This window comes from Panthera uncia (assembly GCF_023721935.1).
Source record: "Panthera uncia isolate 11264 chromosome B3 unlocalized genomic scaffold, Puncia_PCG_1.0 HiC_scaffold_1, whole genome shotgun sequence".
Taxonomy (NCBI): Eukaryota; Metazoa; Chordata; class Mammalia; order Carnivora; family Felidae; genus Panthera; species Panthera uncia.
This window is the reverse complement of record NW_026057582.1, coordinates 31367287-31389737: the sequence shown is the minus strand read 5'-3', so window position 1 is coordinate 31389737 and position 22451 is coordinate 31367287. Positions and strand designations below refer to the sequence as shown.

Below are 22451 nucleotides of genomic sequence, written 5' to 3'. Positions count from 1 at the left end.
CTTAAAAATCTTTAAAGATTATTCACAAAAGCCTACGAAGTTCAAGTCTGCAGCTTTATGTTCAAGGGGTTCGACTACTAGCTTTCCCGGCCTTTATACCACTGCTCACCTAAATACGCGCTTTACCTACCCTGGCCATGGCTTCCTTGCTGTTCTTCAAACGTTACAGTGCTTTACTACCTTGTTATCACTTCTGTCCTGTTGTCCTATTTTCCAAGCTCAGCCGTTTCTCGAGGCCCAGCTCAAGTGTTAGCTTCTGCATGAAAGCCAGCTAGGTGTGCCATCTCACACTTCTTAAACACCTATGGATAAAGAATTAGCAAAACTTCTGCTCCATGGACAAATTTGACCTTGGGTTAGGAAAAATATGGTGGACACATTCTTAAGCAGGCCCCACACTCAGTGTGGAGCCAGGCACAGGGCTCGAACCCACAAAGCTGGGATCACGACCTGAGCCAAAATCAAGAGTCTCGGACATGCAACCAACTGAGCCACGCAGGCGCCCTGTCCTGTATGCTTTTGATTCAACTGGTGACAAATGGGACCTTATTCAGGTCTTGTGAATCTAAATACTCGAATCGCAAAAGCTCCCTTTGAAAAGTGTCAGAGATCCATTATTTAGCTCACAGCTATTCATTTTGTGGGGGCTTCCTACTTCCCTCAAGATCTGAGGTTAAGACCATGTCTTTTACACCTAGCAAAATCTTTGTGGTTATGCTGTGTGACCTGGGTGAAGGATTTGAACAATCTGAACCTATTTTTTCGCCATTAATAGAGGAACAATTATCTCCAACCTCAAAGGGCTGCCATGATGATTAAATAAGATCTATGTAGAAATGTTTCCTTAGCCGTAAATGCTATGCCTAAGTGCTATTGCTAGGAGCTTTACACTAACACATAAATTAATGGCCTTTCTTCTAAATGTATCTGAACAAAGGTAATAATATTTTCCCACCCCAAACAATAGGAGTAAGATATGTATCTTGTCCAAATAATGCCCAAGGCATTTAATGAGTTGCTATAAATATTTTAAACCAGAGAAGCACAAGTGAAGTCAAACAGTTAAAATCTTCCTTTACACTCCTACAACTTCTTAGATCGAATGCTGAGAGAAGTAGCATTGTCAAGAAATATTTTAGAAATGCTCAGGTATATAAAATAAGGTACATTAGAGAATCGGGAACTTTGTAATTGGTCCGGTGCAGGTTTCACTTTTAGGTAGCAGTATAAACGATGGCTGTATGAACAGAAATCAAACCTGTTTTACTTGCGGTTGGGGAAAGGCCACACAATCAATACTCCAACCCTTGAACAACAGGGGAACAGTGGCTGTAGCTTGGCCAAACCGCTGAAGGTTTTATCGAAGACTTCACCTCAACAATGAAAGTCTCCCTCTGCTCCTTTTCTGTGTAATGCTGGACATAGTTAAATGTGTATTTCTCCACATTTATTCCAGTCCTACTCTTCCTTAAGCCTTATAAAGTATCATCCAAAATACTGATCTCTTCCTCTTTGCTCTCATTATCCGACATCTAGGACCCGGATGTCTTCCACATTCCTTAGGAAAATCGTATTTTCCTCTTTAAGCCCAATACCAGAAACTGTATTGTCTTTGAGTAGCAAGGGGTCCCATTCCTCCCAAATGTGCTCTAGAGAATTTTTTCAAAAAAGGAAGCCAAGATCACACCTGTTACAAAAATAAAACTATACTAGCAGCAGGATAGGCCCAAATGAAAAATAGGACAATTGGACTCACTTTTGGATCTATTCCTTTTTCAGTGAGAACATTTTCATTTTAATATCTGGCTGATTCACAGTAAAACATTAACCATAGCTATACATAAGTTGGTAAGGCACCCTAATTTTAATAATCCCTTGATACAGTGATGATACTTCACTAATAGAATCATTATTCTACAGAAAAAGTGAGCACATATAACTACTAATTCAGAATCTGGTTCTGCATAAAGTAAGAAAAATATTTAAGGCTCTAATGTAGAAGTAGGAGTGGGGACATGGGGAAGGCCAGTCACAAAGCCTCCCAAAAGACTGCCAATCTTAGAATGTGTCAAGATATTGGCTATCGGTGAAGTATGAAGACAGCAGAATCGGGGAATGTACACGGACTTGATGACTGGAGGTACAGAACAGCGTACGTTTGAGTCACAATGTGATCATAGTTCATTAAAAACAAAATTATCTTGTCCTTTACTGTGGTCTCTCCAAGATCCTCCCAGAGAGTACGTGACCAAAACTAAGGAATTAACCTGGCAGCTGCTGCAGACAAGCTATGTCACCAGGAAATCTTTCATCATGTTTGCAGCAATGTCAAGTACAAACCTTGGAGTTGCAATTGAGGTTCAACTTACAAGAATGGAAAAATTAGGTAAAAGCTTGTTAGCTTCATATAAACCACAGTGAAATGTATTCAACACACACATAAGCTTTCTTCAAATTCTCTGCGTGGCAGCCTACCGGCTCTGAGACCGATAATGCTTTGCAAGAAAATGCAATTGTTCAGAGACCCTCCACCACACCCCCCCCCCCCCCCCAAAAAAACAATCACTCAAGGGGAAAATATAGCTAAAGAACATTTATTCATTTTTCACTAAGACTTTATCTGTAGGACATTTAACTAAACTGTCACCACCCCCCCCACCCCAACCTGAAGAAGGGTTAGTATAGTGAATGTTATAAAGAAGATATGAACACTTTGAAGGATTGGAACCAACATTAACTGACAAACAATTTCCATCTAAATTATCATAAAAATGTTTAAGTAAAAAAAAAAGGGGGGGAAAGGGGGCAATGGGGGTTTCAGATTGAACAAGATCCTCACATTTCATCTAATACATTCAATCCTGGCTAGAGTATACCAAAATGGAAACAGGGTTCCTATAATACAAAACTTCCACTACAGCACGCTGTACACACCTGTGTTCCAAGCCCACCCCTATCCCCCTACTGCTTCCAATTCAACTATTTCCCGGCCTGCTGGGCCTGCCGACGAAGGAGCACATAGATCTTCTCTTTAATCCAGTCTTTGTTATATGGCTGGTATGTCTGGGTATCAGCTCGGTAACTGAGGAACAGAAAAGTAATAAGCAAAGTTACAATGGTCAATTATCGTCGTGTTTTTAAAACCCCAAATTATAATTGCCCAATGATGGCACAGGTGTGCCATGTATATGTTTAAGCTCATGTATATGTTTATACATGAACTTAATGAAAACATAAAAGAGCTGCTTACATTATGCTGAATTTTAAGCGATAGGAACGTTAGACCACCTAGTGCAATCTTCTAGCAGAAAAAAGAAACCAAGGTCTAGAAATCTTAAGTTAAATGCTTGCTGTGTTACACATCTACTTCTTGACACAGTATGACCAGAAACTGTGTTCTTTCTCCTATAGAGTTACAAGGTTTATTGTTTCTTTAGTGATTAAATAAGACAAAAACCAAACACTGGTACAAACTTGAGATTTGGTATATACGTTACAATTAACTAAAAAAACTTTGAAAATCTTTGTAAAGGATTAAGAGAGGAAAATCTTTTAACCTATATTTCAGGATTTGCTTCTTAAAATAAATCACACTAGAGGCTGGTGGAGAATTATTAGAAGGTGAATGAGCTTCTTATCAGCCAGGAGTGCAAGGATCGGCATTAGCGAAGAAACTCCAGTGGGACGCCAGGGTTTCTGAGGCCAAGGTATCGCTTAATAGACAATCACTAGAGGTGTATCCTTAGAAGACTCCAATAGTACAAACATTCCAGGTGACCTACCACTGAAATCTAGCTGGGTAAGCAGTACAATCATTTTTGGGGCTAAAAAACTAAGGCCTGGGCATAAAAAAAGCAGACAATAAGGAACCACAGATTGGACAAAAACAAAGCACTTCAGCATTTCAAAGCCATGTGCGTCACCTGGTAGAAACACTATAAGGGATTCCAGAGAGGCAAAGATGGAGTTTGCCTAAAAAACAACAAAAACCCAACAACAACAACAAAACAAACCTTAGGGATACTTTAGAAAAACAAACTATCTAATTTACCAATTATTGTTTTATTTGAGCCAGAAGTTTCATTTTTTAACTTCTCAGCAAAAAATTATATACAAATACAAGTGATAATAACGATTAAGAAGTTACCAATTGCTGGGTATTACTTTAAGTACTTATTTGAATCAACTCACTCAATCTTAATTACAACCCCTGAGTAGATACTATCACCTCCCCCCTTTTTTTAATAAGGAAAAAGCAAAGAACAAGCAACTTATTAGTTAAGTGACTTGGGCAAGTAGTAGAAGCTTAAAACACTCTTGGACAGGAGTCCTCCTCACTATGAAAACACTAAGTTAGAAACCTATGCTCCAACTTTTAGCAAGAGAGACAAACTCCAAAGTCAGAATGTTTTATACCAGTATATTCTTCCCCTGGATAGTAAGGTCAGAATCTGGTTTATTAAAAATGTATAAACCTTCTACCTTAATAAAATGTTAAAAAAAAAAAAGGACATTTTTCATTTTTATTAATGTCCTTTTGTTACGAGAAATATTCAAAAAAAATTAAACAATTTTCTTTGATTATTCTTTATTCATGCTTCCTAATTAAATAAGGGTTAATCTAGCCTAATTCGGGTATGGTACAACAGACTACAATATTTACATCAACACTGGGAAAGAACTAAAAAAGGAATCGAATTTTTCAGAACTATACCCAGGTGGGACTTATTTAAACCATCTCCCCCAGCAAGATGACTTTGGTTTGTGAACATTTAGGAATCCATCAACTTGCACGCCATTTTTCAACTGAAGAAATAATAATGCCTTTTTTTGTGGCAAGTTGTGAGTTGACAGCTGTTTACTGGCACTTGAAATCAGACAATTAGCTGTTAAATTCATTAACAAAATCCCTAGCTCTTGGTACAGATGAATCTTCTGTGTTATGTTCTATGAATGCAGGTTTATCCAAGAACAGAAGCTGTGGGTCTGAGCAGTGAAATTAGCCAGCGTCCTCACTGATACCAGGTTGTCTCCTTAATTAGGAGTAGTACGTCTGCATTCCAACAACTGAGGATGAAAAGACGTCCCTTTGTCTTTAGGCAAACAAGGAGAGCCTGCATATTGAAAAGGCCATTATTTTAAACTTAAAAAGCTTATTTAAAAAATCCTAACCACTCTCCTACTGTGAAGAAATTTGTATTCTGATTTCAAATATATGAAGTACCAAGCCTCCAGGCCTAAATTTTACTATTAATGCAGTCAGTTTGTCCAGGGTTTAATTATGTCACAAAGTATCAACTTATTTATTGCTCATTTCCTCCTATATGGTTTAAACAAGAAAAATCAGAAAAAGTCCTATGTCGCTGCCATGTAAATTTGATAGAAGCAATAAGCTCATGACAATTTACAAAAATGGACTCAATTCCTGGTCTGAGGAGTAACAGCCCAAGTCACAACCCTGATTAAGGAAAGGAGCAGGATGTGCTACCATTGGAAGCACCATGGCAATAGGTGACCTCTTTGGAAAAACACCTTATTTCTCCTGAATATTCAAATAACAAAGTCATATGGGCAAAATGGTTTTGAAACCTAAAGTTGACTCTGAGAGTTTTCAGAGGGGCGCCTGGGTGGTTCAGTCTGTTAAGCATGCGACTTCCGCTCAGGTCATGAGCTCAAGAGCCCAAGTCGGGCTCTGTGGTGACAGGCTGGAGCCTGGAGCCTGCTTCAGATTCTCTATCTCCCTCTCTCTGCCCCTCCCCTGCTCACACTCTCTTTGTCTCTCAAAAATAAATACACATTAAACAAAATTTTTTTTGTAAGTTTTCAGAGACCAAAAAAGTTTCATTAGAGATTGAATCCTAAATAGCTACAGTTTACAGTCAAAAAACCCAACATAACACCTCTTTAAGTTAACAGTATAGTTTAACTCCCATGTGGAATTTGAAGCTCATATCATTTTACTCTTAGCTAATTTTAAAGAATTCATCTACTCATTGAAACATAAAATAAAACCCTGCTCTGACTTGGTCAAGCTAGTTAAAAATGGAGTTTCTGCTATATACTCAATACCACCGTGCTAAGCAAGTATTAGATCCCCTCAAGTAGTCCTGTGGGTAGATTTCTCTAAATTTTACAAACAAGCAAACTGAGGATTAGCAATATTAAGCTCATCTGCCTGGGTGAGGTGCGGCGGGGGCGGGGGGGGGGGGGTTGGCTAGCTAATGACAGAGGCAGGGTTCAAACTCAGCTGTGTCTAGTTCTAAAACTCCAGCTAGCTCTTAACCCACAATCTCCTGAGGGGAGTAAAACATTATCCTTGGCTTTAAGTAACTCCCCATCTGCTGAGAATGTGTGCCACATCCCAAAGCATCAGCATTAGGTACCTGATGTCTCAACAAGTAGTTGTTATAAAATAAGACAGCTATTCATTTTTAAAATAAAATCAGTAGTTCATTTGAAGAACAAGGTGAGGGCACGCATGTGAACTCTATTAAAATCTTTAAGTTCCAACTGAAACATCTAGTGTTCAAGCTCAAGTGTGAAAATGTCCCAAAACAAACACACCTAGAACAAAACTGTATTAAAAACACCATATTTTCATCAGATAAAAACCTTACGATTTCTCAAAACGTAAGACAACTTCAGCATGAGAGAAGTCACATTAGATTCTTTCACTTTTATTGAGACCATCCTATCAATTCCAAAGATAGCTCTGTAAATGGGAAGCTCTGTAAATGTAAATGGGAAAAAAGGAAGATTACCAATAATTTAAAAAAGCTACACCTCAAATCATATTATAAGGGTGACGTGCATTTGTACAACCGATATTTACTCAGTACCAACTATGTGCCAAATACTATTCAAGGCACTGGGGCTACAGCAGTGAACAAAAACAAACCTCCCTGCTCTCAAAGTCTACAAAGTAAATGTATACATTATTGGTGATTTCATCCAGTAGATGATTCTGCCAACATCGGGGTCTCTCAGTTCCTTGAACTCCTCTCTTCCCGGAGCTCATCTCCCACCCTCCCTTGGCCAGATAGCTTTCCAGCACCTTCAGTCTCCCAAATTCAAGCATCTCATTCTTGCACTACTTCCCAATACCCCAACTTCAACAACTCCGTGACCCCACTGGGACCTATAACAGATCCTACCTCTGTCTCCACCCCACCCCAACCCCCACTTATGTTTCACAGTCATTCAGTCTCTTGCATGATACTTCCTTACATACACCCTAAACTTATAGCAAAATCTTTGCTGATTCTCTACCTGTAGAGCCTCACCTGTAATCCACCCAGGCTAAGATTGACTAGGAAAAAACCCAACACCATAATGACTAATAATTCCATCTTAAATTCATTATCAGGTACCTCAGAAATCACAACTTGCCCTAATCCCTTCACCCTCCTAGATTATTTTGCACCTCTTTTCACAAACCTCCAACATCTTCCCCCTCATCCTTAATTTCAAATGATTCCTTCCTGTTTTCCTGAGATAACTAAAACAACCATAGTAATTTCCCCAAGCTCTCCACATCTGCCTGCCCTCCCTACTCTATTTAATGAAATGTCTGATATCCTATCTAAAGCCATCAATTTCTCCCCCTCTACTAGATCATCCCAACAGCCTGCAAACTTACCATTATTTCTCCCCCCTTTAAAAAAACAAAATTAAAAAAAAAAAACTTCTTCTTCCAGCTATAATCCCATTTCTCTGCTTTCCTATCAAGCTAAATTCTTCAAAAAAGTTATTTGTGTTGGCTGCCTTTTATGCTTCCCATTACCTTCAACTCCCTGAAACCTGTGAAGATTTCACTCCTGTCTCTCTTCCAGAACTGCTTTGGAAGTCATCAAAGACTCCCACTGCTGAACCAGGGGTCAATTCTCAGTCCTCATAAATTTGGCCTATTAGTAATATGAAATACTTTCAAGTTGGCTCCTAGGACATCACCACCCTCCTGCCCCTGCAATTTCATGTCCTGTGCTCTCCCCCTCATGCCTCTGTAGCTTCACAGGCATCCTTTCCATCTCTATTTACTGCTCAATTCCCAATGCCTAGAACAAGCACGGTATACAGTCAGCACTCAACCAACGTTTGTTAAATGATTATGTGTTGCTTTTTCTGTATGTCCTACTATAAGCAAATTAACTATAGATAATACAAGCCAACACAGAAGAATACCTACAGCCCTGTTGGCCTCTTATATGAGCTTTTTATATTGAAATAGTTACAATAAAACTTTCTTATTAATACATTTCACTAAAGACCAGACCTGAATCACTGGACTGTTTTCAGGAAGCAAAATAAAACTCAAATGTTCCAAGGAAATGCGAATTTTCCACAGGAATCTTTGGTGAGACAGCAAGTCCTGGCCTGGCCCCAGTGGTAATCCAGGAATCCCAGGAAGTCCCTGTGAATAAGACCTATATATTTTTCAAGAGCGTATTTACTTCTAGCACAGTATCTGGCATGTAATAAATATTCAAGCACCTGATGACTGAAGATGATCTTATTATAAGGTACTCTCATTTTCCTTTGTCATGAAAACAGCATCATCTTAGCCAAAGCCAACTGCTTTAGGACAAAGACTTTAAGGGAAAAAACAAACAAACTAACTAAAAAAAGACTATTTGGTTCAAGAAACAAAGAAGCACTTTGAAGGACTTTGAACTTCTTCTTCAGCATTCTCTCTGCATATTGATGGCCACCAATTAGCAAAACTATTAACTTTTCCTGTGCCATTAGCTCTATGTTACCAACTTAACTTACAAGCCATACGTAGATGAAATATTACTACACAGTAGTCAAAATGCAAAGATCAATGTCAGGCACACAGTGAGCTCCCAATACCAAAATCAAACAAATGGATAAACAACAGAAAGATACAACTTAAGAGATATGGTGGCCGATACTTACACAAGACAGCTGAGGTCTGCCAGATCATCGATAAAATCAAACAACTGACTGATATCATATGTGATAGAGGGGCTGTTGGGATTCATTCTCTTCAGATGTTCTTCATACATTTTACAAACGCCTAAGAGAGAGGAAAACCAAGATCTTACAGTTGTATAAACTTTAGGCATGAGTGGCAAATATATAGCAATACCGTAATATTTTATTTTTACAAAGTTGGGCTGGGAAAAGGACAGTAAGTTGACCACTTTTAATTTTTGTCACTAGTGGATTTCTTTAAATTTCATACATTTGCCAGAATGTTAAGTATATTATGCCTTAACAATAAAATGATTACTTCAAGCCACTAGATCTAAAAGAACTTTAAAGACCTGTCACAGAAAAGTTCAAACAAGTGATGACACTGTGGGTCTGCTTTCCAATTTTGATACAATGCAAGAACAAAAACAAAACTGGCACCAAGGAAGAGATTATTGTAAGAGCACCTTTAAAAAAAATTTTTCTTGGGCGCCTGGGTGGCTCAGTCGGTTAAGCGTCCGACTTCGGCTCAGGTCATGATCTCACGGTCAGTGAGTTTGACCCTCCCCCATTCATGCTCTGTCTCAAAAATAAATAAACATTAAAAAAAAAATTAAAGAAAAAAATTTTTTTAATGTCTATTTATTTTAGAGAGAGAGAGAGAGACCAGGGAGGGACAGAGAGAGAGGGAGACACAGAATCGGAAGTAGGCTATAGGCTCCGAACTGTCAGCACAGAGCCCGATGCGGGGCTCGAACCCACAGACCGCGAGATCATGACCTGAGCCGAAGTCAGACACTAACCAACGAGACACCTGGGCGCCCCTTTCTATATGTATTTTAAAGTGCATATACGGTATCTATTAAAAAGCTAAATTATATCCGAATTAGGGCTTTTGATTGGTTCTGGTACACACACTGTGATCAAAGAATATCACTCATGAGTTACTGAACAGAAAGATGAAAAGTGCAAAGGAAATAACCAGGGAAAGAAATTCACCATTTATCTTAAAAAGGCACTGACCCACTTCCACCATCATACTTAATGGTGAAAGACTGGATGCTTTCCCACTCAGATTAGGAACACTAGAGTACCTACTCTTGTCATTTGTATTCAACATCGTATTGGAGATTCTAGCCAAAGTGATCTGACAAGAAACAGAAATAGCAGGAACTCAGACTGGAAAAAAAAAAAAGTGCAACTATGTCTCTTCACAGATGACATGATCTTATATACAGAATATCCTAAGGAAACCACACACACACAAAACCATTAGAACTAATAATAAATGAGTGCAGCAAAATTGCAGGATAGAAGATTAATATATAAAATTCAACTGTATTTCTATACCCTAACAATAAATGAGCTGAAAATGAAATTAAGAAAACAGCTCCACGAACTTACGAAAACAGCATCAAAAAGTAAAATTCTTAGGAATAAATGTAATTAAAAAAGCATACGACATACACTGAAAACTACAATGTCACTGAAAATAAAGACTTAAATAAATGGAAGATCTCGTGTTCATGGATCAGGAGACTTAACATTAAGATGGTAATGCTTCCCACAATAATCTATAAATTCAGTGCAATCCCTATCAAAATCCAACCTATTGTTGCAGAAATTGGCAAGCTGATCCTAACGTTTGATACAGAAATGCAAGAGACCCAGAATAACCCAAAGAATCTTGCAAAATAACAAAGTTGGAAGACTCACACTTACCAATTCCAAAACTCACTATGAAACTATAGTAACAAAGACAGTGTGGTATTGCTTATGTATAGGCATACAGATCAATGGAATAGAAAAGAGGGTCCACAAAGACAACTTGATGAAGAAAGAATAGTCTTTTCAACAAATGGTGCTAGCACAACTGGATAGTCACATGCAAAAGAATAAAGTGGGGCTTAGACTTCACACCCTATACAAATATTCAAAATGGCCCAGAGACCTAAATGTAAGAGCCCAAACTATAACACACTTGGAAGAAATTATAGGCACAAATCTTCATGACTTTGAATAAAGCGATCAGTTCTCAGATATGACAAGACCAAGAACAACAGAAGAAAAACATATATAAATTAGAGTTTATCAAAATTTAAATCTTTTGTGCTTCAAAGGGCACTATCAAGAAAGTGAAAAGACAAGCCACAGACAGGGAGAAAATCTTTGCAAAACACAGATCTGATAAAATACCGTCATCCAAAAAATACGCAAAGAAGTCAATACTAAAACTCAACAACGAAACAAAAAACACACCCAAACACCTCAATTAAAACGTGGGCAAGAGATCTGAACAGATACCTTACCAAGGAAGATATACAAATGGCAAATAAGCATTATCAAGATACTCAACATCATGTCATTAGAAAACTACAAATTAAAACAAGACGTGTTGGTATATACCTATGAGAATGACAAAAATCCAAAACACTGACAACACCAAATGCTGTGAAGGACGTGGAACAGGAATCCTCATTCATCGCTGGTGAGAATGTGAAATGGTAAAGCCACATCTGAAGACCGTTTGTCAGCTTCTCACAAAGCAAAACAGTCTTACCATATGATCCAATAATCACATTCCTCACTGTTTACCCAAAGGGCTTGAAAACTCGAGTCCACACAGAAACCTGCACGAGTGTTTGCAGCAGCTTTATCATAACTGCCAATACCTGGAAGCAATTTGATGCCCTTCCCTAGCCAAATGGATAACCAAACTGTGGTATATCCAAACAATGGATTATTCAGCAATAAAAAGAACTGAGCTATCAGGCCATGAAAAGACATGGAAGAACCTTAAAAGCACATTGTTTTTTTTGAAAGAGCCAGTCTGAAAAAGCTATATACTGTTTAATTCCAACTAGATGACATCTTGGAAAAGGTGAAACTACAGAAACATTAAAAAGATGAGTGGTTGCCAGAGGTTTTGGGGGGAGAAAAAGATAAAGCACCAGAGATTTTTAGGACAGTAAATGGTAGATACATGTCATTGTACGTAAGCCAAAACCCCAAAAAATGTCCAAAGCAAAGACTCAACACGAATGGAAAATATGGCCTTTATTCAATAATAATAATAATAATAATAATGTATCAGCATTGGTTCTACAATTTTAACAAACGTATCACATTAATACAGGATATGTAAGTAACAGAGGAAACAGGGAGGAGGGGGTAAGGGAAGAAGGGGTGTGCTAGAATTCCTGTACTTTCAAGTCCGTTTGCCTGTAAACCTACAACTACTCTTAAAAAAAATTAAATCTATTAATTTAAAAAGAAATGGAAGAACCTTAAATGCATACTAAGTGAAACAAACCAGTCTGAAAGGGCTACGTACGGTAATGATTCCAACTCTATGACATTCTGGAAAAGACAAAACTATGGATGCAGCAGGAAGACCAACAGCTGCCAGAGTGCAAAGGGTGAAGTGGGGAGGGATGAACAGGTGGAGCACAGGGGTTTTGGGGTTAAGCGAAAATGATTCTGTAGGATATTGTAACGATGGGTACATGATGCTATGCATTTAGTAAAAGCCACAGAACTGTACAACATCAAGAACAAACCTAATATAAGCTTCAGTTAATAATTTTAATAATGGACTTTAGTTCATAGCCGACTTTAGTTAGTAACAATAATGTACCAGTGTATCAATAACGGGTTCACCAACCTTACCAAACATACAACTCCAAATGCAAGGTGTTATTAATGGGGGAAACTGTGGAGGTGAGGGGTACATAGGGACACAGGAGTATATGGAACTCCTATAGGAGTACATAGGAACTCTGTATTTTCCACTGAATTTTTCTGTAAACCTTAAAGTGCTCCTAAAAATAAAGTGTATTGGGGTGACTGAGTGGCTCAGTTGGTTAAGTGTCCGACCTCAGCTCAGGTTATAATCTTCTGGTTCATGAGTTCTAGCCCCGTGTTGGGCTCTGTGCTGACAGCTCGGAACCTGGAGCCTGCTTCAGATTCTGTGTCTCCCTCTCTCTCTGCCCTTCCCCTGCTTGCACTCTGTCTCTGTCTCTCTCAAAAATAAACATTAAAAAATACATTAAAAAATTTAAATTAAAAAAATTAATAAAATGTATTAAATTAAATAAATAGGCTTCACTAATATCAGCAAAGATTGGCAGAGTACCGCAGAATCAAAGACCAAACATGATAATATAAGGTAAAGCAATAATGTGCTAAGGCAGCATGTGCACAAAGTTTACCATGGTCAGAAGAGGAAGGGTCCTAAAGAGGGGGAAGAACAAGAGCCTCCTCTTCTTTTAAAATTAAGAGAATCTGCAATCAGGAAGGCCTGTGCCAACTATCTAGAAGCTGTCTCTAATTATTACCAGTAGCTTCCCCCCCCCAGATCTACCCACTGTTGGCTTTAAATGGACAGATTTTAAGTCTAATCCAGTTAGCTCTGGATAATCAACAAATTCGGGGACATGCCCAGCAGCAAAAACAGTGACTATAAAATTTTTACAGGAAGAAGTGAAGAATGGACAATTTGCAAAAGGGCTCGGAATGTCCACACCTGGCTTACTTGATGTACTGATTAAATGTAAGGATGAATCCAATTTGTGACGATCCGATCTATGGGCTCTCACCTAACGGTTTATGGAGTAAAGACACACTCACTATTCCCTTCAGGGTGGTGCCAATTTATCAAATGCACAATAAATTATACTTATTTGGTTCCATTTGCCTTTATTCTCTGAGATAATTTTTATTTTCTAACACACTGATGGACTGTAACCAAACCTCAACAGCTTTTAATGTTTATCTGTTCAATGAGCGGACTAATAGGTCCTGAAGGCATCCCTAGAGCCTGCCTTACCGCTATAGTGCTGGAGTTTAACCAGAATACTTAAAGAATACCTGTAAGATATTTACCTAACATAACAAAGAACATCAACATAAAAATGGGAGGCTTCAGAAAGTCATTCATTGTAATGATGAGCTGGATAAAAAAAAAGGTAAAATAATATTTGCAGCAGAAAGACAATACGTATAATCAGTGTTTCAACTTTCAACAAATATGGTCCTTAATATCTTCCTTCCCCGTTCAAATTAGTAACTCAAGAAATGTGGAGGAAAAATAAGCCCAGTTCCTAAATGAGACACAGTCTACAGTGAATGTCAGGAAAAAACAAGCAAACTCTTGACTAGTGTTTAAACTCACCTTCCATGCACTCATTCACAGATTCATAGTCAGCGTAAGTTCTGCCTTCTGGCCTCTTGGTAGGCTGTACCAGCAAAATGGTGTGAGACTACAGGGGAAAAAGTGATATCAATGTAAGTTTCTAACTCATATTTGAGAAATTCATAGTATGATATAAAACCCTCAGTCATGACACAAATGGTTATTAAAACACTATTAATAAAATTTTTAAAGAAACCCACTATTAATTAGGGTGCTCTTCCTACATTTCTGCCTTTATACAAGTGCAGCATCAGAAGATGGACAGCTTTGGGGCGCCTGGGTGGCTCAGTAGGTGGAGCGACCGACCTCGGCTCAGGTCATGATCTCAGGGGTTGTGAGTTTCAAGCCCCGCGTCGGGCTCTGTGCTGACAGCTCAGAGCCTGAAGCCTGCTTCTGATTCTGTGTCTCCCTCTCTCTCTGCCCCTCCCCCACTCATGCTATGTCTCTGTCTCAGAAATAAACATTAAAAAAAAAAAAAAAAAAAAAGAAGATGGACGGCTTCTCTGTAAGGTCTCTTCAGTCTCTCAGTCCTTAATGGCTGCTTTCTTGAACTCCTGTTGTACTTACTGCCTGTAAGCATTCAGCATAAGCTACCCTGTACTGTTTTCTCTTTCCTATCTTTCTTCCCAACTAGATCACTTAGGTTTTCTATCTCCACTGGTCACTTTCTATCTTTAGCCCTATTAAGTTCCTTAATAAAATATCAGATGTGGGCTGATAAAAGGAGAGAAAAAGTGAAACACTATTAGTGATTGCAAGCACTGTATCGATCTACGTTCTTTTTCCAATCTCAGCACAACAGTGGAGTTACATCTTATCCGTGGCTTAGACTCCAACGTGAAGGCAGAAGATAAACTGGCAACACAAAATTAATATATATAGTTAACGTTACCCTAGAGAAACCACTGAACTATTCACCCAGTAGGTGACTCACCTTAAAAGCCTATGCTATCTCAAAATCCTGTATTTTTAACCACTAGGATCACACAAAATAGATGATCACACTGTGACAAATGTGAATATGCCTGAAGAATAGCAAATAGACTTAACATCTTCCACCGCATGCTCACTGAGGGGACAGGTTTTCGTTAGTGGGTCTATTTCAGTTTCTGTGCTATTACAACTTGGGCTGGAAGGGTCCTTCTTGTGGAAGTAGTCCTGTGTACCACAGGATGTTCAGCAGCATTCCTGGCCTATTCCCACTAAATACCAGTAGTACTGGAACCCCCCGTCTCCTCCTGGGCAAAACTATGACAACCTTCTCCTCTGCTGTACTATTATTTTTGGGTCGCAAAAATCCTTTATGACAGGCCCCCCCAAAATGTTTTGAAATGATAATTTTTAACAATCAACACCAAAATAGACAAGGCCTAGAGTTTCCAGATAGGCACCCCCCCCCCCAAAAAAAACCAAAAAAACAAAAGAAAACAAAACAAAACAAACCCAAAAACCCCAAAACCAGTACTCTGAACACTACATACAGCGCAAAGGAGGGGGGTGCCTGGGTGGCTCAGTCAGTTAACACTGGACTTCTGATTTTGGCTTGGGTCAAGATCTCATAGTTGGTGAGATCAAGTCCCAAGTCGAGTGGAGCTTAGGGCTGACAGTGCAGAGCCTGCTGGGGATTCTCTCTGCCCCTCCCCTTGCACTTGCATACACGTGAGCTCTCTCAAAATAAATAAATAAACATTTGAAAAAAAGGAAAAGAAAAACATCATTAAAAATAAAAAAAGCAAAGGGGGGTGCCTGGGTGGCTCAGTCGGTTAAGCATCCGACTTCAACTCAGGTCATGATCTCACGATTCCTGAGTTTAAGCCCCACAACCGGCTCTGTGCTGATAGCGCAAAGCCTGCTTTGGATCCTCTGTACCCCTCTCTCTTCTCTGCCCCTCCCTTGCTGGTTCTCTCTCTTAAAAGAAATAACTTAAAAAAAAAAAATGGCAAAGGAATTGCTCATAATCCTCCCTCTCCATCAAGAACTCATTCTTATGAAAAGTTTGAGGATTTGAGATAAAAATAGAACTTGGTGACAAGAAATGAAGGGTAATTCTCACCTATAATGACCATAACAGTCAAGGCCTTTGTTAAATAGGGATTATAAACCAGAGAAAGCAGTTTATTAGATTATTTGTTACATAGAAGTTTTTGTAAGCCACCTACTCAAAAAAAGTAGTTTCAATGGGCCACATGTTGAGAAGAAAATAATTTTATAGAAACCACATTAGCATTCCTGCAGTAGCACCTGCTCGGTACATTAGCCATACTAATGGCTACTACATTAATTTTGTTCTTACTCTAATGCAAATTAAGTGACTAATTTACTTAAGAGAATAAAAATATGGAAATGGTTACTCAGTATGTTACTTCTTACATCTTAAAATGAACCTCTGACAAATCTCACTATTTTCAATACTTACTACCCAAAGACAAGGATTAAAAACTACTAAGAACAAAAAACTACATTTACAAAGCTATAGTTAAAACAGGTATTATTTGGGGCCCCTGAGTGGCTTAGTTGGTTGAGTGTCCAACTCCTGATTTTAGCTCAGGTCATGATCCCAGGGTTGTGGGATTGAGGCCCCTGTATGGCTCTGCGTTGAGCGTGGGGCCTGCTTAAGATTCTCTCTCTCTCCCTCTGCCCCTCTCCCCTGCTCATGCCCTCTTAATAAAACAGGCAAAATGGGTATTATTTTTAAGCGGTAGTGCCTTCCTGTCAACAGTTCAAGATCATAAAACTTCCCAAATCAGTTTTAGTCACATTCTTTTTACTGGAGCTATTTTCGAAGCCCTTTTGTGTTATTAAAAAACAAAGATAAATATATATGCAAAATATAAGCACATAAAAACAAATATATATACATATATATATTCAAACTTGCCACAATAGAAAAATAAGATTATAAAACCTAAATCAGTAAAAATTATGCAGAATTACCTTAATAAAATCCTTATTCTAATTACCAAGCACAGGTGAATCACTTTAATGAATAATCTGGCCTTATTAACTTTTTAAATGTTTATTCATTTTAAAGAGAGAATGTGTGCAGGGGAAGGGCAGAGAGAAAGGGGGGACAGAGGGTCCAAAACAGGATTTATGCTGACAGCAGAGAGCCCAATGTGGGGTCTCGAACTAATGAACTGTGAGATCATGACCTGAGCCAAAATTGGATGCTTAACGGACTGAGTCACCCAGGCGCCCCCGGCCTTACTAACTTTTTAAAAGTCTCACACACATGAACTCTTAAGAATCATTCTCCTGCTACAGAAATATTATGTACGACTTGCTCATTAGCTTCAAATGCTCCTCCCAAACGAACCCCCCAAAAAATCCAAAGCTGAAACTTGTATCCTTGATAAAGCAAAAGTATTTAAGATTGTTGAACCAATAATTGTTTGATTCATATACAAATTCTAATTTTTAATGCTACTTGGACTGATAAGGAATTATCACTGATATCTGCCCAACAGAGAATGGGTTGTTGATATTAACTGCTGTTACTTTCTCGGATTTTAATCTAAGTATTTGAACACAATACCAAGTAGTGACTTAAAAAGCAGAGAATGAAAACTCAGAGTAAAAGATCTAAGGTCACATTGATAGTATGACAAAACAAGAACTGGAAACCCGGTCTTCTAATTCCTAGTCCTCTCTGGGAAACTATGTGGAATCAAACACTAAAACATCTCAATTTAAAAAAGTACAACCTTAAAAAGCTGTTAACCACAGCTCCATAACTTGTTAACAGTAACTGCAGCAATCAGAAAACGAAAGCTGAAGTGTGGAAGTAACCATGATTCCTCATAATCCCTAGGAGCATCTCCTTTTTGGTGGAATAAAATATAAAACACAATCAAAATACCCACTTACTCCACTACCACCCTGATTAGACCCCCAGCTGAGCCTATCTTTTTCAGCCTTCAGTCCCAAGAGATTATGAGTAGTAAATTACGAGTAAGTACAGGATTGAGGGCTGCGAGAAACGCCAAATCGGGCATCTGGAATCTTGGAAAAGAGAAAAAACGTTCTATGTGTACTTAAAGACAGAGCACAGAAAAACAAAAGGAAATAGCCGAGAAACACATTACAAAGCAAAGACGACCCCTCCCGGCCCACACGCTGGGTGCAGAACGCTGCATCTGTCAGCTTTGGGAACTGGTTTGTCATACATCCCTCGGCCATTGTTCCTGCACTCGGCCAGAGAGTCCGGTGGGACAGAGCAGCATGTCCACGCCTGCCTCTATCAAGCAGCAATTGGGAGAAAGTGCATCCTCCACACCGCACGCCTCGCCGGAGCCTACAGGCGGGCGCGCAAACGCAGGGCGGACCCGGGCTCCGGGGCCTAGTGCCAGGCCCTGCCTCTCCGCGGCGGGAAGGGGAAAGGTCGAACCACGACCAGGAGGGCCGTGGAGCTGCACGCTCGCTCTGGATGAGACGAGGAGAAGATGTACAGGGCTGGGATCGCCCCAGAGGCCGGGGGATCGGGGAGCCGCGGGGGCCTTTCTCACCATCGCGCCAAACTCTCTCGCTGCAGCCGCTGCCGACACTGCCGCCGCACACGAGCTTAGCTGCAAAGCCGCCAACAGCCAATCCCCGCGAGAGGAGCCGCCGGAAGTCGTCAGAAACGCACCGCGAAAGAGCATTTTGGGCCATAGAGGCGCACACATTTCCGGCAGCTAGAGTGGATACTGACTCTGTCACAGCCATCTTGGATAAGGGCGATGGGGTGCGCAGGGAATTGCTGCAGAACTTGAAAAATAATCATTTCTTTTCAAGACGCTGTCTTCCGTACTCTTGTTATTGGACAGGCGCCTAGAGTGATCACCGATATAGACTGTGACTCCAGATATCTTTCAATGGCCCTATTCAAAAATGGCGGTAGCGTAAGACTCCTGGGCCATAGGTCGGTTGTAACCCGGAAGTACTCTTCTAAAGGAGGGGGCGGTGAAGCAATCCGGAAGTGGATGTAATGAAGAGGTGCCACTTGGCGGCCATGGCAGCTGTAGTATCGGTGGCTCTGGGTCAAGGCCCAGCGGAGTGGAGTAATATGGGCAGTATCGGGTATAGGGCAGAGACAGCTTTGTATCACCTTCGCTGCTGAACCCCTAAGCCCATCGGTAGAGACCTGCAGGACTCTTTCCCCATTCTAGACTCGGAGGAGAGTTTGCCGGGACTGGTGGGCTGGTCCCAGGCTGGCGAGAACCGCCCCAAGGAGGTAGGGGAGCCGGGAGGACGAACAAGTTTGCTTGGGTTTTCCTCCTTTTCCTGCTGCCACCTGGGACGTTGTGGAGGGAGAGGGTCCATTGTGCCACCATTCCGACGATTGAAGAAATCGCCCTTTGCATACCTTTAACTGTTAACGCTAGGGAATCCAGTGACTGGCGTCTGAAAACAGGGATCGGGACCTGAGATTGCTGAAAGTTCTCTCTGGTGCTAATATCAGCAAAAAGGGACTGTTTTCAGGTGCGTTCCAGAGAAGGGTTTCGTGAACACATCTGTTGGTGAGGAGGACGAAAAAACTGGAAAGTCCACTTGTCTTGGAATCACCACACGCGTTTAAGAACCTAAGCACCCTTTGAAGCCTCTGAAAATTTGTAGTCTGGTGGCGGTGGGTAAATAAAGGAGGACAGAATGGATGATTTCATCTCCATTAGTCTGCTGTCTCTGGCTATGTTGGTGGGATGTTACGTGGCTGGAATCGTGCCCTTGGCTGTTAATTTCTCCGAGGTAAGAAATTCTCAATTTTCTGTCAGTTGTCAGGATGGCTGCTAGGAAGTACTGACAGTTGTAAAGGGAAGCGGTTTCCTCAATTAAGCTCAGAGCTAAAGATCTTCGTAGGAAAGACTATCTTTTTAAAAGATGCATAACATTTCATGGGGCCCCTGGGTGGCTCAGTCGCTTAAGCGTCTGACTTCGACTCAGGTCATCGTCTCACTGTTGGTGGGTTGGAGCCCCGCGTTGGGCTCTGTGCTGACAGCTCAGAGCCTGGAGCCTGCTTCAGATTCTGTCTCCCTCTCTGCCCCTCCTCATTATCACTCTCTCTCTCTCTCTCAAAAATAAACATTAAAAAAAAAAAAAGATGCATAACATTTCATAATAGAAACAAACCTCATTTTAGGCACTAGAGCCCTTAACTTGGGGTGGGTGGATCCACTGAAGATCCTGGGGTACTCTGAACCTTGTGAAATTGCATACAAAAATTTAGGACTCTCTGCACACTTTCCTGGAAAGAGGTACCATAACATTCTTTGGATTCCCAGAGGTTCCAAGGAATCAAGTTTCCAGATTGCTATCAAGGAACATAAATGGGGAATATTATTTGTCTGTATGCATTGAAATCAATATACTTTATCTTTTTGAGGAAATGAAGCATAGTTTTTTGGGGGGAGAGGTAATTTTTTTGGATTAGAATCCAAAATTTTCTGGTTTTTTGAATTAGTTTTTTGTTAATACAAAAATGAATTCATGCTAACGAATGAAGATAAGAAAACTAGATTGTTCTTAACTCACATTTCCTTTTAAAGAAAGAGAGCATTGGAATGCATATTTGAAGTTGTTTCAGATCTTTACTTAGAAATGAAATTTTTGTTAATATGTTTTGACATTTTGGTTAATTTGTACATTTGTCCTTATTTGCACAAACATTAATGAGTGGGGAAGAAAGGTGGAAGCATTGTTCAGTTAAAAGTGCGGATAAGTTCCTCATAAAGAGCTCACAGCATGCACAGTGCTCAGACATCTAGGGGAGAAAACCCATTACATTTGGAAGGAACAGGATTTCATGAGTATTTGGGGGTTCAGCAGTAAAATAGGCCCAGTTTCACCGCCAGTCCTGAAAGAGCTTCATGAGAGAGCAAACTGATAGACCAAACCTAACCCACAGACTTAATTTGTTAGGTTAGCACAGTATTTAAGGTTGTTATTGCTTTTTTTTTTTTTTTTTTTTTTGTCTGTATTCCCTCAAGGCAGTAGTTGGCTAGAGCTGAGCAGTGGTAGATTGTTAAGGTCTTTGGCTGTGAAGCCTGCTTCACTCATTTGGGCCACCTGCTGTCCAGTACTTTGTAAGCCTGCTTTATTCTGCCTTGAACCATATTTTCTATTAACTGCATTAGAGTTGAACTGGCCTTATGAGGGCTAATATTTGTGAGATTTAAGTTGGCGTATGTATTTAAAACCGTAACTGAGGTAGCATTTATCAAAAATTATAATGTCTTCAAATAAGAGATTAATGAAACTTTATTTGTATAAAGTGCTGAGAACTTTTCCAGTTTCAGTATCTTCTTGAACCATTTTGAGTGGTTTTTGCAATATGAGATCTGCTATCTTCTTTTTCACTGAAAGGAAATGTGTACATGAGTGGTGTAATTAACCAAGCCATTAATAAAGATAATTAGTATGACATGTCATTTATGGCTATCTGAATTGATGGTCAAGTGGTCTTTTCCAGCTGTAGGCCTTAAAATGCTATAAATCACATTCATGATATTCTTTTATTATTACAGCAGGCACAGTCCATTTTGAGCTCGTAGAATAAAAATGAAAATTATATATAACTTAGACATGTTAGAATTCAACTGATGTTTTTTATCTTCTAGAAATTAAGCATTTTTTCTAGACAGATTATACTATTATGTATTGATGTATCATGAAACTAGTGAGATGATAAATGTGTAAAAACTAAACTTCATTCATGGAGGCTGGGAAGCAGTTTCTACCTTTAGAAAATAGTTCCTAAGCTTCTATACTGGCTAAACAACTTTCCTTTAAAAATTTTTTTTAAGTTAATTTATTTATTTTGAGAGAGACAGACAGCATGAGCAGGGGAGGGGCAGAGAGAGAGGTAGAGAGAGAGAGAATCCCAACCTGGTTCCGTGATGCCAGCGCAGAGTCGGACGTGGGGGCTCAAACCCACGAACTGTGAGATCATGACCTGAGCCGAAATCAAGAGTCAGACACTTAACAAACTAAGCCACCCAGGAGCCCCTGAACAACTTTACTTTTTAAGGAAATCTGGCTTTTTTTAGAGACTAGCATTATTATAAATAAAAAGACCAATCTAATTTATTTTACAGTTCACTTTCATCTATATGGAAACATATGCTTTTTATTCATGTTCTTAATCTAGCTGCTGCTTTTATTCAATACAGTATTTTCCCCTTAGAATTTCTCAGACAGGAATAAAAGTTCAAAAACCCATTAATTATGGCAAAATTAGTGTTTAGAAATGAGTTAAAATTAAGTAACCTGAAAATTGCTGCAGCAGTGGTGCCTACCTGCTCTATCTGACCATCCGGCTTTATGTGACAGTGATCTCATCACTGTCTTC

General features: G+C 39.6%; 2 protein-coding genes across 4 annotated transcripts in view; one reads left to right on the top strand and one right to left on the bottom strand.

Moving 5' to 3' along the window:
* Positions 1-2578: 2578 nt before the first annotated feature.
* On the bottom strand, positions 2579-18783 carry ERH (ERH mRNA splicing and mitosis factor). Its single transcript, XM_049612582.1, has 4 exons — positions 18634-18783; positions 14108-14195; positions 8917-9037; positions 2579-3082 (listed from the first exon to the last, which is right to left on the bottom strand). Exons 1-4 carry the CDS (start codon positions 18766-18768, stop codon positions 2980-2982), a joined length of 447 nt encoding a protein of 148 aa, XP_049468539.1. The 5' UTR covers positions 18769-18783; the 3' UTR covers positions 2579-2979.
* A 48-nt stretch (positions 18784-18831) lies between these two features.
* The window catches only part of SLC39A9 (solute carrier family 39 member 9), a 53453-nt gene continuing 49833 nt past the window's right edge, over positions 18832-22451 (top strand). The window contains exon 1 of one of the 3 annotated variants that reach the window (XM_049612580.1): positions 18832-19852. In XM_049612580.1, coding sequence (XP_049468537.1) covers positions 19757-19852 — 96 coding nt within the window. In that variant the 5' untranslated portion in view covers positions 18832-19756. The remainder of the gene's footprint in view (positions 19853-22451) is intronic. The other 2 variants (XM_049612579.1, XM_049612581.1) reach the window with 2 other exon arrangements.